General features: G+C 43.4%; 1 protein-coding gene across 1 annotated transcript; it reads right to left on the reverse strand.

Moving 5' to 3' along the window:
- Nucleotides 1–8,648: 8,648 nt before the first annotated feature.
- LOC149450925 (nicotinamide N-methyltransferase-like) lies at nt 8,649–15,532 on the reverse strand. Its single transcript, XM_089691255.1, has 3 exons — nt 15,293–15,532; nt 13,461–13,668; nt 8,649–9,896 (listed from the first exon to the last, which is right to left on the reverse strand). Exons 1-3 carry the CDS (start codon nt 15,441–15,443, stop codon nt 9,458–9,460), a joined length of 798 nt encoding a protein of 265 aa, XP_089547381.1. The 5' UTR covers nt 15,444–15,532; the 3' UTR covers nt 8,649–9,457.
- Between the last annotated feature and the right edge of the window lie 590 nt (nt 15,533–16,122).

Raw genomic sequence — 16,122 nt, forward strand, 5'->3', positions numbered from 1 at the left:
GTGAAGGCTGTGTGTGCTGTACAAACCTCAAGTAAAATGGCCGCCGGACCTTCTCGTGGTCTCGGCGGCAGAAGGCGTCACAAGCTGTCAGCTCCTCCTAAGGCCTTTCGTGCTAAGGCACATCTTCAGAGGGGAGTATCCTCAGTATCCAGAGGAGGGAGCCTTTATCCAGATGGTTCTCCCTGATTTTAAGGAGGTCCGCTGAGTCCAGCCAACCATCACTTGATGACACCTCTCCCTGAGGGAAACGGCACCTGCTGATCTTGATATATTAATGTGCATTTTCTATGCGCGGTCGGTGAGTGCGCATTTCTGTCATTTTCCTTCACGAGCTCTTCTGGATTATCTACAGCTGTAGCCCTGTTGTGATCCATCAGCTCCAGAGAGGGGTACGTTTTTTACCATCAAGGATTTCCTATCTACACATCCCTGGAAGGGGATCTCTGGCTTTCTGGATCCCATCTTCACCACACGAGGGCGCTTCTTCCTCATTTTCTCCAGTTCCAGTCCATATTCTGACCAGAGAGGTGGAATCTTCAGGATCATTACACACCGCGTATTTTGAATACGCTTCTGGTTAGTGCGCATTTCTACCATATGCACTGGGAATGCAGAGAGCACCTTCACAGAACTTTATTTTCATTTTATTTTCAATTTTACTATATTGTTTGTGCATTTGTATCATTTGTATCATTGCATTTTTATCATTGGCACCTTCTATTTGTCACCTTCTAATTTTACATTTTATGCTATTTTGCAAGGTTTTATATGGTTTCCTAGAATGTTCAGCTGCTTAATTTAGAGCGCTCACTGTAGCATTTTACTATTACGCAATCTGCCCTAATGTTTTTAAGTGCAACTTTTATTAAAGCGGTTTTACAAAACAGTATCACGCTATGTGAGGTTCTGCTTTGTTTCCTCCCCTGTGCTGCTATTATTTCTGATGAATCTGGAGGGTCTATCAGGGAGAGGCAGCCAGGGTCAGATTACACAGCAACTGCCAGGATTCCAAGTGCTGTGTGCCAAACTTGCTTACAGAGGTATTAAATCCAAACCCAAAATGCAATATATTTCAGCGTACAAGTCATTTGATGTGGTGGCTGCATTAGTTTTCTGTTGTTTGGCTTGTTTCCCTCTGTTTTCACCTGGTGATTTGGCCAGTAACTAGATGCCTACATTCTACATGAAGGAGAAACAGAGACACCTTTGAACAGCAGCATTGTCAGTCTTGGGGGAGGGGAGTGTTAGATTTTGGTAAATTAAAGTGTTACTAAACCCCGGACCCTGCATTCACTATATCTGGTCTCCCCGGACCCTGCATTCACTATATCTGGTCTCCCCGGATCCTGCATTCACTATATCTGGTCTCCCAGAACCCTGCATTCACTATATCTACTCTCCCTGGACCCTGCATTCACTATATCTGGTCTCCCCGGACCCCGCATTCGCTATATCTGGTCTCCCAGAACCCTGCATTCGCTATATCTGGTCTCCCAGGACCCTGCATTCGCTATATCTGGTCTCCCCGGGCCCTGCATTCACTATATATGATCTCCCTGGACCCTGCATTTACTATATCTGCTCTCCCCGGACCCTGCATTCACTATATCTGGTCCCCCCGGACCCTGCATTCACTATATCTGCTCTCCCAGGACCCTGCATTCACTATATCTGGTCTCCCCGGACTCTGCATTCACTATATCTGGTCTCCCAGGACCCTGCATTCACTATATCTGGTCTCCCCCAGACCTTGCATTCTCTATATCTGTTCTCTCCGGACCCTGCATTCACTATGTATATGTTTGTTTTATTTGCTTTTGTATACATGAAATGGTAATCGAAAAATTAATAAAATATTAAATAGGGAAAAAAACAAAAAACAAAATTGCACCGCACAGACATCACATGTGATTCACACAAGAATGCGGTGGGGTTCTTGTGTGAATCACCTGCAATGTACTGCACTGCTTTAGTGTGAACCCGGGCTAAAGAATCTGAAGCCAAACACCAGCTAACATATATTTTTTTGTCTTACTGTAAATGAAGAAAAATTAAATGAAGAAAGGTAAATTCTAGCTAGAGTTTATCTCAGAGCTGGGGAAAGGGCGTGCAAAATCCTAGGACAATAGCAAAAAACTGCAGCATGAAAGTTGGAAGAGGGATTATTTGAGGGTAGCCTTAACTTTGTTTTTTGTTTTCCAGTGTCCAAATCTCTGAAAGGCAGCAGTATAACCCAGGTGTCCAAGAATTACTACTTTCCTGTGTCCCTCAATGGAAGATAATAAAAATACTGAGACATGAGGGTTGGTCCAAGATGGCTCCGGGAGCATACGCTTCCATCTGAGCTCCGGCACCCTACATTGCTATCCACCGCCATCCCGGAGATAGCAGTCACCCGCTGTGGATCCCTAGGTATCCGGACCTTGCCTGACACCTGAAGTGGGGTGCTGATCAATTTTGCCCCCCATCCGACCATCCGGGGTGCCGGACAGTTTGCGGCCTACCACGGCGTGTGAAGCCGCAGTCTTTCCTGAATCCGCGGCTGGGACGGATTGCCGCCGCGGCTGGATCGATACGCCACCGCTCTGCCCAACGGACCTCATAAACAGGTCAGCTACTGGGACAGCCTGGGTGGGTCCCCCTGGTTCTTCTGGTGATCCCAAGGATCACACCAAGCCCCTACAAAATCCCAGCAAGGCACTGGGGATCTAACTTACTGGGGGGGTGGTCCTGGATAGAGGAAGAAGTTCCACCTTTCAGCCCCCTTCCCGAGAGGATGAATTAAGGGTACCTGGGGCACTTTTTGGTAGCCTTCACAATGCTTGCACACCTGGCCTAGTCATCATAACCACCCACATCTCACTGGCTGTATTACCATAATGGATCTTATGTAAACGCATCCCCGGTGGGGGACACGTACACGCGCCAGGAGGAAATGTCTGAGTGACCTCCTTGTGCCGTGCCACCGCAATATTTATCTCGGCAATTGGGCTTCCACACCCTAGTGTATTACTCCAATAGACTGAAGGCGATTTGGAATCCTCTGGACTTCTCCTAAAAATGCATCATACTCCCCGTACTAAACCTAAACATCGAGCCCAATAGCAATCCCCTCCGCAGGGCCACGTCGCTAAACTAACACCCAGCCCGCCTGAGCCTGATGACAACACTCAGCTTCCAGGAGACCCTGAGTCTGATGGCGATAGTCAGCGGCAATTTCCATCGGGGATGGCCGACCCTCTTGAGCAAAATCCCGAAGTCTTACTACACAAATTCCGTGCTATAGGGCGAGAGGAGATTACAGTCGCCTCCCGTAAATTATCTTCTGATCTGGTGAGAGGCCTAAAAGAGTTGGGCCTTCGCGCTCATCAATTAGAACAACGTATGGATCTGGCGACTACAGTCTTGGAGGGTCATGAACAGGAAGTAGAGGATCTGCGTGCTGAGTTGGACACTTTGAAAGATAAGCTGGAAGATGCTGTCAGGGACTGCGGGTCTCGCAGCGGCGCACAGGTCTGCACATACACAGATTGCCTAGGTACACTAATGTGCAGGCACTAGGACCTGCAATTGCACCAATAACAGTGCAGGGCGCACTATTTAAACTGGCCAGACGGTGACTAGGTTGCCGCAAGGTCTAGTTCCTGTACCCATGTTCTGAAGTGTGTTCCTGTTGCCGATCCTGCTTGTCCTGATTTGTGTTGACCTTCTCCTGCTCTTACCCCTGGCTCGTCCCTGACTACTCTCCTGCCTGTTGTTATATTACTATTGGACCTCCCGTTGCTGAACCTTGGCTCGTGACCCGGCTGCTCTCTGTCTACTGTTTGGTACCTACCTGCCTCCACCGTTACCGACCTGGCTAGTCTGACTACGCTCATTCCTGACTGTCATCCATCCATCCCGCTCGGTACCTGTACTTGTCAGCCTCTTCACAGCAGGCTCACCCCCCCCCGGCACGTACCCTCGGCGGGACAACTGTACCACAGCTGGGTGCACTCAGGGGTCGCGACCTGGTTTCAGTCTCGCACCAAGTCCATCCCCACCATCAGGGGCTCTGGTGAAAAGGCATCCTGGGGAATCCCGTTCTGTGGTGCAATAGAGATTCCACCGGGCGGTGCCTGCAGATGCTGAGAATAGGGCCCACAGGGATAATCTCCGCATCTGCGGAGTCCCCGAGGTAATCACCAACTTGCAGGGTACTGCTACTACTCTTTTCCAGGAGTTGGCTCCTGAGATTCCCCTGGAGAGTTTGGAGTTTGACCGTATTCATAGAGCTTTAGCACTCTTTTCAGGGTGTACACCCATAGCATGTGGTAGGAGGCTGGAAGATTCATCGTTTTGTGAGTGGAAATCTACTTTTTATACCTATTACCAATAAAATTACTGGTTGCACTATGGAGGGTCTCTGCTTGTGTCTTACTATGACCCTGGGAGGAGCTGGCTGCTAAACTGGTGGACGCTGGAGGAGGAAGATATTTTCTAGAGAGTGATCCATACTGATAGGATCGTGTGATCCTGAAAGCGTGCTGGCCCCTTGGGGTCTAAGGAAGGAGATGAGGAGGCATTTTGGCTGCTAAGGATTGTCACGTGTGAATCACGTACACTGCACATAATGCATGAAGAGTGGAGTGTTAAGTTCATCATTAAGCACAGCATCATCAGTATTATTATTATTAACTTTGGACTTTTCTCGTATTTGAACTATCGTTTATTCTTTTTGTGCACTTTTTATGTGGCACTGTTTATTATTAGTATATATGTTATTATAGTATATATTACTTTATTTTCACGTTTTTGCACGAGATATTCCCCATGAGGGAATACATGCATGACACTGTATATGTATTGAGTATCTTGGATTTATTTTGGGGATTGAGTATATATTGTATTACGGTTCTATTCATAATTTTTGCACTTTTTAAACATCCAGCAGAGCGTTCTGACCCTTCCGCATCAGCTAAGTCCTTTGTACGTACGTTAAGTACCCATGACCTGGTAGATCTATGGCGTGAATTTCATCCCCGGGGGAAAGACTATACTTATTATTCTCACCCTCATCATTCTCATTCCAGAATTGATCACGCTTTTGTATCACGTAAACATCTCCCTTTAGTTCGCTCTGTCTCTATTCTTACTGTCCCATGGTCTGATCATGAGCCTATTTTGGTGGTCTGTCGATCTCTTCTCTGTAGGCCGGCCTATTCTTCGTGGATAATGAATGACTCCCTGCTTTTGCTGAAGGAGATTCAGGCAGAACTACACCATAAATCTCAGGAATATTTCCAACTAAACTCGGGTTCTGTCTCTTCTTCGGTAACGTTATGGGAAGCTTACAAGGCAGTTCTCAGGGGACATATTATCCAGATAGCTTCAAGGCCAAAGAAGGAAAGGCAGCTTAAACAGTGTCAGTTGGAATCAAAGTTAGCTTCCACATTGGCTCAATTTAAACAGTCACCTACCCCGTCGAACCGTAGATTGTTGGATCAGACTCACTTAGAACTAGATCTTTGCTTAACCGATGAGGCTGAGCGCTCCTTATGTTGGACACGTCAGAAGTGGTATAGTAAAGCAAACAAACCGGACTCTATGTTGGCCCGTAGATTACGTTCTTTTACGCATCACCCCAAACCGATTTCTTTACGCACTCGTCACAATACTCTTACGAGTAATCCTGTAGCGGTTTTGGAAGAGTTCCGGTATAGACTTGCCAAGCTTTACACTGATCCTACAGTCCATTTCTGACTTTTTATCTCGCTTGTCCCTGCCTACTTTGACTCCGGCTCATAAGGACTTGATGGACCGTAATATTCAAATATCAGAGGTTTTGCAATGCATAGCAGACCTGAAGACGGGCAAACGACCAGGTCCAGATGGATACACGGCACTATACTACAAGAAATTAGCTGACGTGCTTGCCCCTCACCTTGCCACCATGTTCAACGCGGTGAAGGGAGGTTCAAACTTTTCCCCGGATTCTTTAACCGCAAATATGGTTATGATCCATAAACCGTATCGAGATCACTCTTCCTGGGCAAATTATAGGCCTATTTCTCTTATTAATATCGATATGAAGATCCTTACCAAGATCTTGGCCACTCGACTGAATTCTTTCCTCTCTCGTCTGATCAAAGGGGACCAGGTGGGATTTGTTCCCCACAGACAAGCCGGAGACGCCATCAGACGTATTATACAATTACAACATTTAGCCCATATTCACAAACTTGATATGATGCTCCTATCTTTAGATATCAACAAGGCCTTCCACACTTTATCCTGGCCTTATCTCTTATCGGTCCTTCATCGCTTTGGTTTTGGTCCCTCGTTCCTACGATGGATCTCTTCGCTATATACATCCCCTCAAGCTAAGCTTAAATACTATGGACTCGAGTCCTCCACGTTTTCGGTTGCCAGGGGCACTAGGCAAGGTTGTCCGCTTTCCCCCATACTTTTTATCTTAGCCTTGGAACCGTTGGCAGAAGCCATTCATATGAATCCTGATATTAAGGGGATTGATGTGGCGGGCTCATTTGGAGTTCTTCTCGACCCAGAATTAGTAAACATATCTTATTTGCGCGAAGGAGTGAGGGTGGGTTGTCTGTCCCAAATCTCCAGTCTTATTATCTGGCAGCTAATATTGCCCCCCTAGCTCATATTCATGCATCTCACCATTTCCCCTTGTGGGCTGCTGTGGATTTGATGGACTCCCCCCCGATACCGCTCTCCTCCTTGCCGTGGCTTCCTTTTTCTCAACATCCATCTACCCTTAGCCCAACGCTGACGCTCTCGCTTCATCTTTGGGATTCTATGAAATATTCCGCTGGCCTTATTTCTGCCCATCTGCCGTTGTTACGTCTGTTGCATAACCCGTTATTCCCTCCAGGTCGGGACAATCCTAGGCAGTTTGCCTGGTGGCAGACGCATGGTTTTTATGATGTACATTCGCTCCTATCTCCCACTCGAATACTTACCTTTGAAACTCTGCGCTCTTCCTATAATACTTCTTTGCGGGAACACTTTGGTTACCTTCAACTTCGTCACTTTATTAATACACTAATACGGACGCATTCGGGACTTTACCGTCTGTCCCCCTTTGAAAGCCAGTGCAGACATAGACCCCATGCTCCGGGTTTGATTTCCTTGGTTTACTCTTCCATTATTTCTTATAGAACTCCTCCGGTTCGTTCCTATCGTCAGCGTTGGCAGTCTGAATTAGGGGGGACTTTGGATCAACAGGATTGGCGGACCATGACCCAAGCATTATCTAAATGTTCTAGGAATGTCATCATTCTCGAGAATGCCTACAAAGTTCTTTATCGATGGTATTATACGCCTGCTCGTCTAGCTAGTTTTATCCCTACATATTCCCCGGCTTGTTTTCGGGGATGCCAACAATTGGGTACTATGGCCCACATCTGGTGGACTTGCCCTAAAGTTAGCAGATTGTGGATTAGGGTATATGCCCTTCTCCGCACTATGCTTCACACAGACATTAAGCGAAACCCGTACGAAGCGCTTCTATTTAAACCACTAGAGGGCCTTCTCCGCTCTGAACAGCAGCTGGCATCACACCTATTTATAGCTACTAAATTGACAATTGCGAGAGCTTGGAAGACTCCTCTCCTCAGCTTCGAGGCTGTCAAAAACCGGATGAACTTCATAATGGTTAATGAAAAACTGACGGCTATATTGTTGGATACCCATACAAAATTCCTGCAGATATGGCGTCCCTGGCTGGATATAGCCCAACCATCGAGATTTGACCAGTCCCTTCTGTCGATATGAGTATGGATTCTGCTGTCATCGTCCTTTTCTGATTTTTTTTTTTTCCTTTTTGTCTTTGGCCATGTCTTTTCATCGATTGTCTTTCTCTAATCTTCTGTCTATTCTGTTCTTATGCATATTGTAATGATTGTGCTCATTGCTCTGTGTGCTACATCTGCAATACTACCTATGCAACCTGGACTCCTTTGTGAGCCCAATGTCTGGAATATATATTATCATTTGGAGCGGCTTCTTCTCATGCCTCTCCTGTTTTCTATATGCTGCTATAGCAAAACTTTCTCTTAGAGTTTACATTATCATTGACCCCCAAATGTTTGCTAATCGTCTCCCTCCTACTTCTTTTTTTTTTTTTTCTCCTCCCCTCTCCCCTTCCCCGTCTTCTCCTTCATGGCACTTAAATAATCAGTTAAAGCTTATGTCTCTACCAATACATGCTTTGAATTATTTCCCAATTACTTAGTATGTTTCATATTTGTTGGCCAATGTTTTTCGAATGTTTGTTTATCTCTGCTTATTGTATAATAAAACCCTTTGTAAAAGAAAAATACTGAGACATAGCACTGTATAGAAACCAGCAAGGCTTAATATACATAAACAATAGAAAAACACGTGTTCTTATTTTTATGCTGACTGTCAATCCCACATTTCCCAAATAATAAATTATTAAAATTATTGGACACCGGTGTATAAAATTACAAAATCTATGGTTTCCCATGTTTTATATGCCATCATTTCTAAAGCAACAACAACCATTGGTCAGGTATGTACAGATAGAGCAGATGGTATATTCATCTGCATGTACTTGCGTAAGTCATGGCAATACTGGATAAAAAACACAACGCAAAAGATGTACATAACCAGTGAAATCTGTTGATACTTTTTATTATGAAATACAATTTTTTATCTTTTACTTTCAATATAAGCATAAAAACATTCTTTTAGAAATCGTACATGAGTAAAGCTGGGTACAACCAGTGGCTGAACAAAAAACCTAACAAATACCTGCATCCACACAAGCAAGGTGGATGCAGGAATCTCCACCGCTGTGCTATTGTATTGGGACAGTGGGCACTCCTCTGCTGGCAGAATACACTGATCAGTGCTGCTGCCAGTGGCTGATTGAATGCAGGTTGTCGAACAGGGAGGGCCACATACGGATCAAATTTCAGTTTGTGTGTACCTGGCTTTATTGTGGTATCCCTTAAAATACCAATATATTAAGGTCAATTTGTGTAACTATTTGGAGATGTGGATACTGTTAGATACTGTTAGATGTTGAAATGCTAACTGTATGAGTTAGCATGATGCAGCACTATTCAGCATGAAAGGCAGGAGAGATCTTGCTGCCCCGTATGTAGTTTGCATCTAATTCTGGCTCATGTCATCATAAATTGTTTAGTTGATATATATTGCTCAGTGGTGAGCTGGACAGGCACCTAGCTGTGGATTGCAGGCAAGTGTGGGCCAACTTGAAGTGGTATTAATGCTTTTCATTATTTTATTTACCAATAATTATGAATTAAAAATGTTTTTATAATACATTTAAACTTGGAATAGCAATTAATTGATCTATGATGTCTCCTCAGCTTTGCTGTACATTACATTTGGAAAGCAACAGGAGAAATTACTGATTAGGACCTGAGTATATACTGTATACTTTATAAGGTCATTTACCCTATGAACATGGCTTACGGGCATGGACAAAGTAATAGCCATCATGACCACTGATGTCCAACCTTGACTTTTCAATTAATGGAATGACCTTTAGTTTCACTATTTCATAGCCAGCCTCCTTAAATGCCTTTTCAATTTCTTCCTTTGTAATGGCCAGAAAAAAGAACTTTTTTTGGCCAATATAATAGTAGAAACAGTTGAGCACACTCTGAATTATTATGTGACCTCCTGGTTTAATGAGGTCCTTAAAATTCCTCAAAACATGGGTGAAGGATTCTAAATCTTTGCAGGGTCCTTCTAAGCAGAGGCAACTAATCAGGCAATCAGCTTGAGGCATCTCCACCGGGTCATATGGCTTCTTCTTCAGAGCATCACATTTCAGAACTTTTGTCACTGTTCTTCTCAGTTTTTCTTCCTTTCTCTTACAGCTCTCACTGTCACTGAAAGAACACACTATAGATTATTTTTTATCAATATTATGATTGCAAACATTTAAAGCCAACATAATCCAACTTGTGTAACTACTACAGAGCATCCCATCAAATCTATTAACCTCCTCGGCAGTCTGATTATTTCCGATTTTTTGTGCTGAAAGCGGTACCATTTTTTTGCATGGAAATATGTAGTTTTTTATTGTAGGCTGTAATTTTTAGGAATAACTCACTGAAATCTGCCCAAACAAGAGTCTAGTAAACATCCCAGGTAGGATAAAATTTGAAACACGAAATCATAAATTATAATTTAATAAATAATCATAAAAAATAATAAATTTAATTCAATAATATAATCAAACCAAAAACACTGAAATTTAAAATACAGAGGCAAATTTGCACATCGCTGAGCAAAGTCGCAAAATCGTTTTCAGTGTCTGATGACGAATTTCCCCACGAATCATTATCACTCAATTCTGCAAGTGGTTCTGATTTACTATCGCTGTTCTCTAGCTGGTCTAAAACCGCTTTTGACATAAAGGGACGCTTTTTGGACGCCATGGACTTTTCTAAGTTTCCAGCCAGAAAGAACAGTCAAAATGCAGGCAGGGCACAGGACAAAGCAGTAGGGACAAAATGTATGTTAAATGCATTGAAACAGCAATGTTTTACTATGTCACAGTCATTTGAAAAAAATTACATTTTTTTACATTTTCAAATTTGCCGCCGGTTCCGGCGCCCGTACATCCCGACGTCACAGGGACCGGAACACGGAAGCCGGATGCCGGCATCGGCCAGAGGAGATGGCCGGGGACGCTGCAGGGGAGACATCATGGGAGCGAAGGACAAGGTAAGTGCTGCAGGGACTCCCAGAGCAACGCCGCATGGTAAGCCCGAGTGTAGCTCGGGGTTACCGCTTTTGGTACTCAAATTTTACCCCGAGCTACACTCGGGAATACCGCTAAGGAGGTTGAAAATACCTACTGTAAATAACCATAACAATATTAAGTGAATTTTATAGTACATAACAAGAGGCCTGTTACTCGGTGGAGATTAAAACATACAAATGCATCTTTACCCCACACAGGGAAGATATATAGTATTTTCCAGAAAGTTTTCCAGAACATTTGGAAAGAAACCACAGTTGTCTTTTAGATCAAAATGTATTCTGATACATTTCTTTGGTAAAATAACCCTAATCAGTGTATATTATTTAGTCTGTGAGAAAGTTATAGAGCCTACAAGTTATTTGTCACACAAAGCATAGAAATACTTATAATTACACCACAAAACACCTTCTGCTATGTCTCCTCAGTATGGGGATACCACATGTGTGAGACTTTCTCACAGCCTAGATGCATGGTGGGACCAAAATCTAAGGAGCACCTTTTGGCTGTCAAAGAGCATAAACTATGCATCTAATTGAATGACAATCACATTTTTAGAGGCTTGGAGCACCAGAACAGTGGAAACACCCACAAAATAACCACATTTTGGAAAAAACACCCGGTGTATTTTCTGAAAGGCATAATGAGACTTTTGAAATGTAATTGTTCACCACAAGTTTTCGGAAAATTAGGAAGGAAAATAAAATATATTTTTTCACATGAAGTTCTCAATTAATAAGATATTTCTAATACACATCATAGGCAGACTTAGAATTACACCTCAAGACAAATTCTGCTACTCTACCTGGGTATGGGGATATCACGTGTGAGACTTTTTCACAGGCCCTAGTCACATAGAGGGGCCCAAGATCTTCATATGCTTAAAGTGGCATAAATTGTGCATCAAATTTTATGACTACTTATCACATTTTTGGAGGCCCTTGAGCACCAGGACAGTGCAAACAACACCCACAAAATGACCGCATTTTGGAAAGCAACCACCCCAAGGTATTTGCTAAGAGGCGTGAGTCTTTTGAAGACTTCATTGTTTTGCCACAAGTTTTTGGAAAATGCAAAAAGAAAATGAAAATTGTTTTACACAAAGTTGTCAATTTAATAGGATATTTCTCACACAATGCATACTTAGAATTAAAACCCAAAACACATTCTGCTACTTCTGATTATAGTGAAACTACATATCTGAGACTTTTCCACTTTCTGGACTGATTATATACCAGACATTGCATCTTTTGTATTACACAAATAAACCAATTGTATCAAAACCAATGTACTTTAATGGTTGCCTCTATACAAGTGGTCAGGGAAAATGGCTTAGTGTAGCGTCACCTATAGCAGTCCCAGTTCCTATAAGCCAAGCAAGCCTAGCCTACTGGTACATGGCTGCCACCAGGAATGCCATATTCGCTGGCCAGGGAGTATAGGAGGCTGAATAAAGGAAGAACTCCTGTGACAATATGACTGTTTCATCGGTGATCAGGGACAATATGACTGGTGTGCCAGTGATCAGGGACACTGTGAGCTGGTGGGGAGGTGATTAGGGACACTGAGCTGGTGGTGGTGATTAGGGACACAGAGTGGCAATGGTCTGGTGATATTGTACTACTGTGAAGGTCAATAGAGACAAAGGCCATTGCCAATAACATACAGAGATATCAGAGCAGCCACCCAGGCACTTGCTCTTGTGACAGTATTTAACAATATATATTATTTTTTTTTACAATCTTTTTTTACATCCTGTTATCAGAGCAGAGCAATGTTACCATAGCTGACACTGCACTACTCTAGGAAAGTGGTGGGGATTTTTTTTATACACTATGATTGCATATGCACCCATGATGGTTGTCTGACAGTTCTCAGCTACATTAATTTAGTTATTGAGAACTACTGTGACTGGCCACAGATATCACATGGTACAGGACCACTGTGAATGGTCCCATACTATGTGATCATTGTGACCAATCACAAAGATCACAGTAGTTCTTAATCGCTGTATGAATGAAAGCCAATGTTTACTACTAGACATATGATCAGCGTGATTGGTCATCAGTCGATCGATCATCGGCTGTGTCCCATGAACAAAGAGGTCACAGGATCATACCATTGTGCTCCCCTGGGGACACACACAAGGCACAATTCTGGGAGGATCCATGGGCACATCCTCCCAGAATGACACTTGTCCTGCTTGGCCATTTATGTACAGTGGACAGGTGGGAAATGGTTAAAATAGAAATTAATGGTGAAAACATTTGTGTATACATAGAAGAAAGGCACAGGTGGGGTATCCGAGAAGAGGAGGATTGGGGCTGCTCTGTGGAAAACCACTACAGAGCAGGTAAGCATGGCATGTTTATTTTTTTAATTGCCTTTATTATCACTTTAACCTTCATGTAGATTCTAAGTTTAATTCCTTCCACAAAGTTTTTATGCATGTTTAGTTGCCGCCACAGCATTGTCCTTTAGGAATCTGGTATCAAGATTCTCTATAGCAATAATATGGTGACATGGATTCTACATTACTGCAGTTACTCCCATCTCTGGAAGTGGAGGTCTGGCAGCTTTAGTAAAGTAAATTTACAGTTATGTACTCTAATTATGGTATGATGCATACAGATAGTCACACATTTTCATAGTCACACATTTTCATTATCACACACTTGTAACTTACCTATTACCTTCCAGCTCACACACCCTCTTGACAAATGGAGTCCAGTCCAATGCATCGGGATCCTTCCTCAGCCACTTCTGTAGCTGTGCTCTGTTTTGCTCAAGAAAGTCAGAAGTGATGATATTGTTGAAAGCTTCACAAGCTGAGAGAAGCTGATAAATTGTGGGTCCAGCTCCAAAGTCAATTAGAAGGTCTCCTTTAACACCACCTTAGAGGACGAAAAACATACAATGGATCTTTCCTTTAGAAGTGTAGATTAGACAAGACAACACTGTGTATAATAAATAGAATACTTGTATCTGTGTTGTAGTTAGGGTTGCCACCTCATGCCTTTCAAACCGAACACATATTAATTACACGGGTTCTGAGGCTAATTTCATGCAGATAAGGCACCGAGTGAGTTTAATTACCACCATTATTAGCCACAGAACCCGTGTAATTATTATGTGTTTGGTTTGAAAGGGATGAGGTGGTAACCCCAGTTGTAATCAGTTGGGGTTTGCATAATAAACAGAGAACCTTAAGCTGGCCATAGATGGTATGAATCTTGGCCAGTTCACATATGTGTGATTTTGTATTTCCAGGTAGGGGGGGGGAACACAAGTGCCGTCCTACCCATGCCACCATTGGCGGCTATGGGTGTCGATCACTGGGTCCCAGCCGGAGATTCCCCATCAGTACCCGGCGATCACCAAGGAACAATACAGATCTCTCCCCTGTCAGCACCAGCATGCTGCTTTGTATGGCTCTGCACAGTAGAGCCATACAAAGCAGTGTGCTTACACAGTAATGCACACACACACAGCACACATAGAAAAACAGCACACAGTTAATCCTTTAATTGCCCCAGATGTTAACCCCTTCCTGCCCGGTGCCATTAATACAGTGTCAGTGCTTTGTATTAGCACTGATCACTGTATTAGTGCCACTGGGGATGTCAGTGACAGTTAGTCAGTTCTCCCCCAGTGTCAGAATGCCTGCCGCAGACCCACAGTCCTGCTATAAGTCGCTGATCGCTGCCATTACTTGTATAAAAAAAAAAAAAAAGAAAAATCCCAGTATCTATACCGCCATTTGTAGATGCTATAACTTTCACGTAAACCAATTAATTTACATGACTTGGGATTTTTTTTTAGCAAAGACACGTTGTAGAATACATTTTGACCTAAATTTATGACGAAATTTGATTTTTAACATTTTTTTACTGGACATGTTTAATAGCAAAAAATCAAAAATATTGTTTTGTTTTCAAAATTATCGGTCTTTCAGAGGAAGGCAAAAAACCCAGCAAAGCATGGTACAATTTGCTCCTGCAGGGGAAACAATTCCTTCCTGATCCCCGAGAGGCAATCAGATATTCCCTGGATCAAGTGGTCACACAATTCTGCCTGCGATTCCAAGTCACAAAGTGTGAATAGGACCTAAGACTAGGTTCACACCTATGCAGGTTGCGTTTGAGCCGTTTCTGCATTGCGTTTTTGCACTTGCGTTTTGCTGCATTTTTTATGTGTTTTGCATTTTTTTTCTTTTTCTTGTTGCTAGGCAGATTTAAAATGCCAAAAGCAACAAAAACGCAATGCATGCTTTTCTGTAGCATTTAAATTGAAGTCCATACAACCAAAAATGCAACTTGTTGCATTACCAAAAAGTCCCTGACCGCTTCCAAAAAACGCAACAGGTGAAAACGCACAGGTGTGAACATGTCCCATAGGAAATCATGTTAAATGGACTGTATTGCGTTTCTGTAAAACGCAAAACGCTGCAGAAAACGCTTAGCTGTGAACCTAGGGTAACTCTATCCTACCCTTTATATACAAAAAAATCTCGTTTACCTGAAGTGAAAGTTTCATGAAAATTCGGCAATGCAAAACTAACCCATTCTTCAACAAATGTTCCTTCTTCGGGGTGATAGTAGGTTCTGTAATAGGTTACAGGGTCAAAGTCATCAATGTAGGCTTGAGATGGTGTGTATGGGGTCTCCATGCTGATCTCCTCTCCAGGAAAGTCAAGGTAGCTCGGTTCTATAAATGCAGCTGCACTGTTACTGAGTGAAATATATGAGAACCTATATATATACTAATACTGTATACGTAGAAAGCGCGGTGAGCTGTATGACAGGTTAAACAGGACAAACACCCCTCTAGGTAAATTATTATGTCCCATTCTGAAAGTCACTATTGATGCAATGCATTGGGGTCAGGTAAGTCAGGTAATGCCTGGGGAGATAGCTGGACCTTGGGAGGTAGCCAGGAACATGGAGCAATGCTTTTGCTACAGCGAACAGCCAATCAGAAAGCTCTGTCACAGATTAACCACCTTCCGCCCGCCATATAGTCCAATGACGAGCGCAAGATGGTTCTCTTGTTCTGGGAGGACATCATATGACGTTCTCCCATTCTCACCGCGCATGGGCTGCTCAGGGAGCACACAACGCGGCGATCGGCAGTGCGCTGTGTCCCTCGGACACAGTGGATCACCGATCACAGAAAGAGCCGAAGATGTTGGTTTGGTCATGTGATCAGCTGTGTCCAATCACAGCTGATCACGTGTAAACAGGGAAATGCCGGTTATCGGCATTTCTCTCCTCTCGAGCTGTCACACTGACAGAGGAGAGGAGAGCCGGCAATCGGCTTTCCGCGGAGGGGGCATCTACACTGATTAT

Source organism: Staurois parvus, unplaced genomic scaffold (genome assembly GCF_062004578.1).
Source record: "Staurois parvus isolate SC_StPar_1 unplaced genomic scaffold, SC_StPar_1.0 ptg000558l, whole genome shotgun sequence".
In the NCBI taxonomy this organism is placed as follows: domain Eukaryota; kingdom Metazoa; phylum Chordata; class Amphibia; order Anura; family Ranidae; genus Staurois; species Staurois parvus.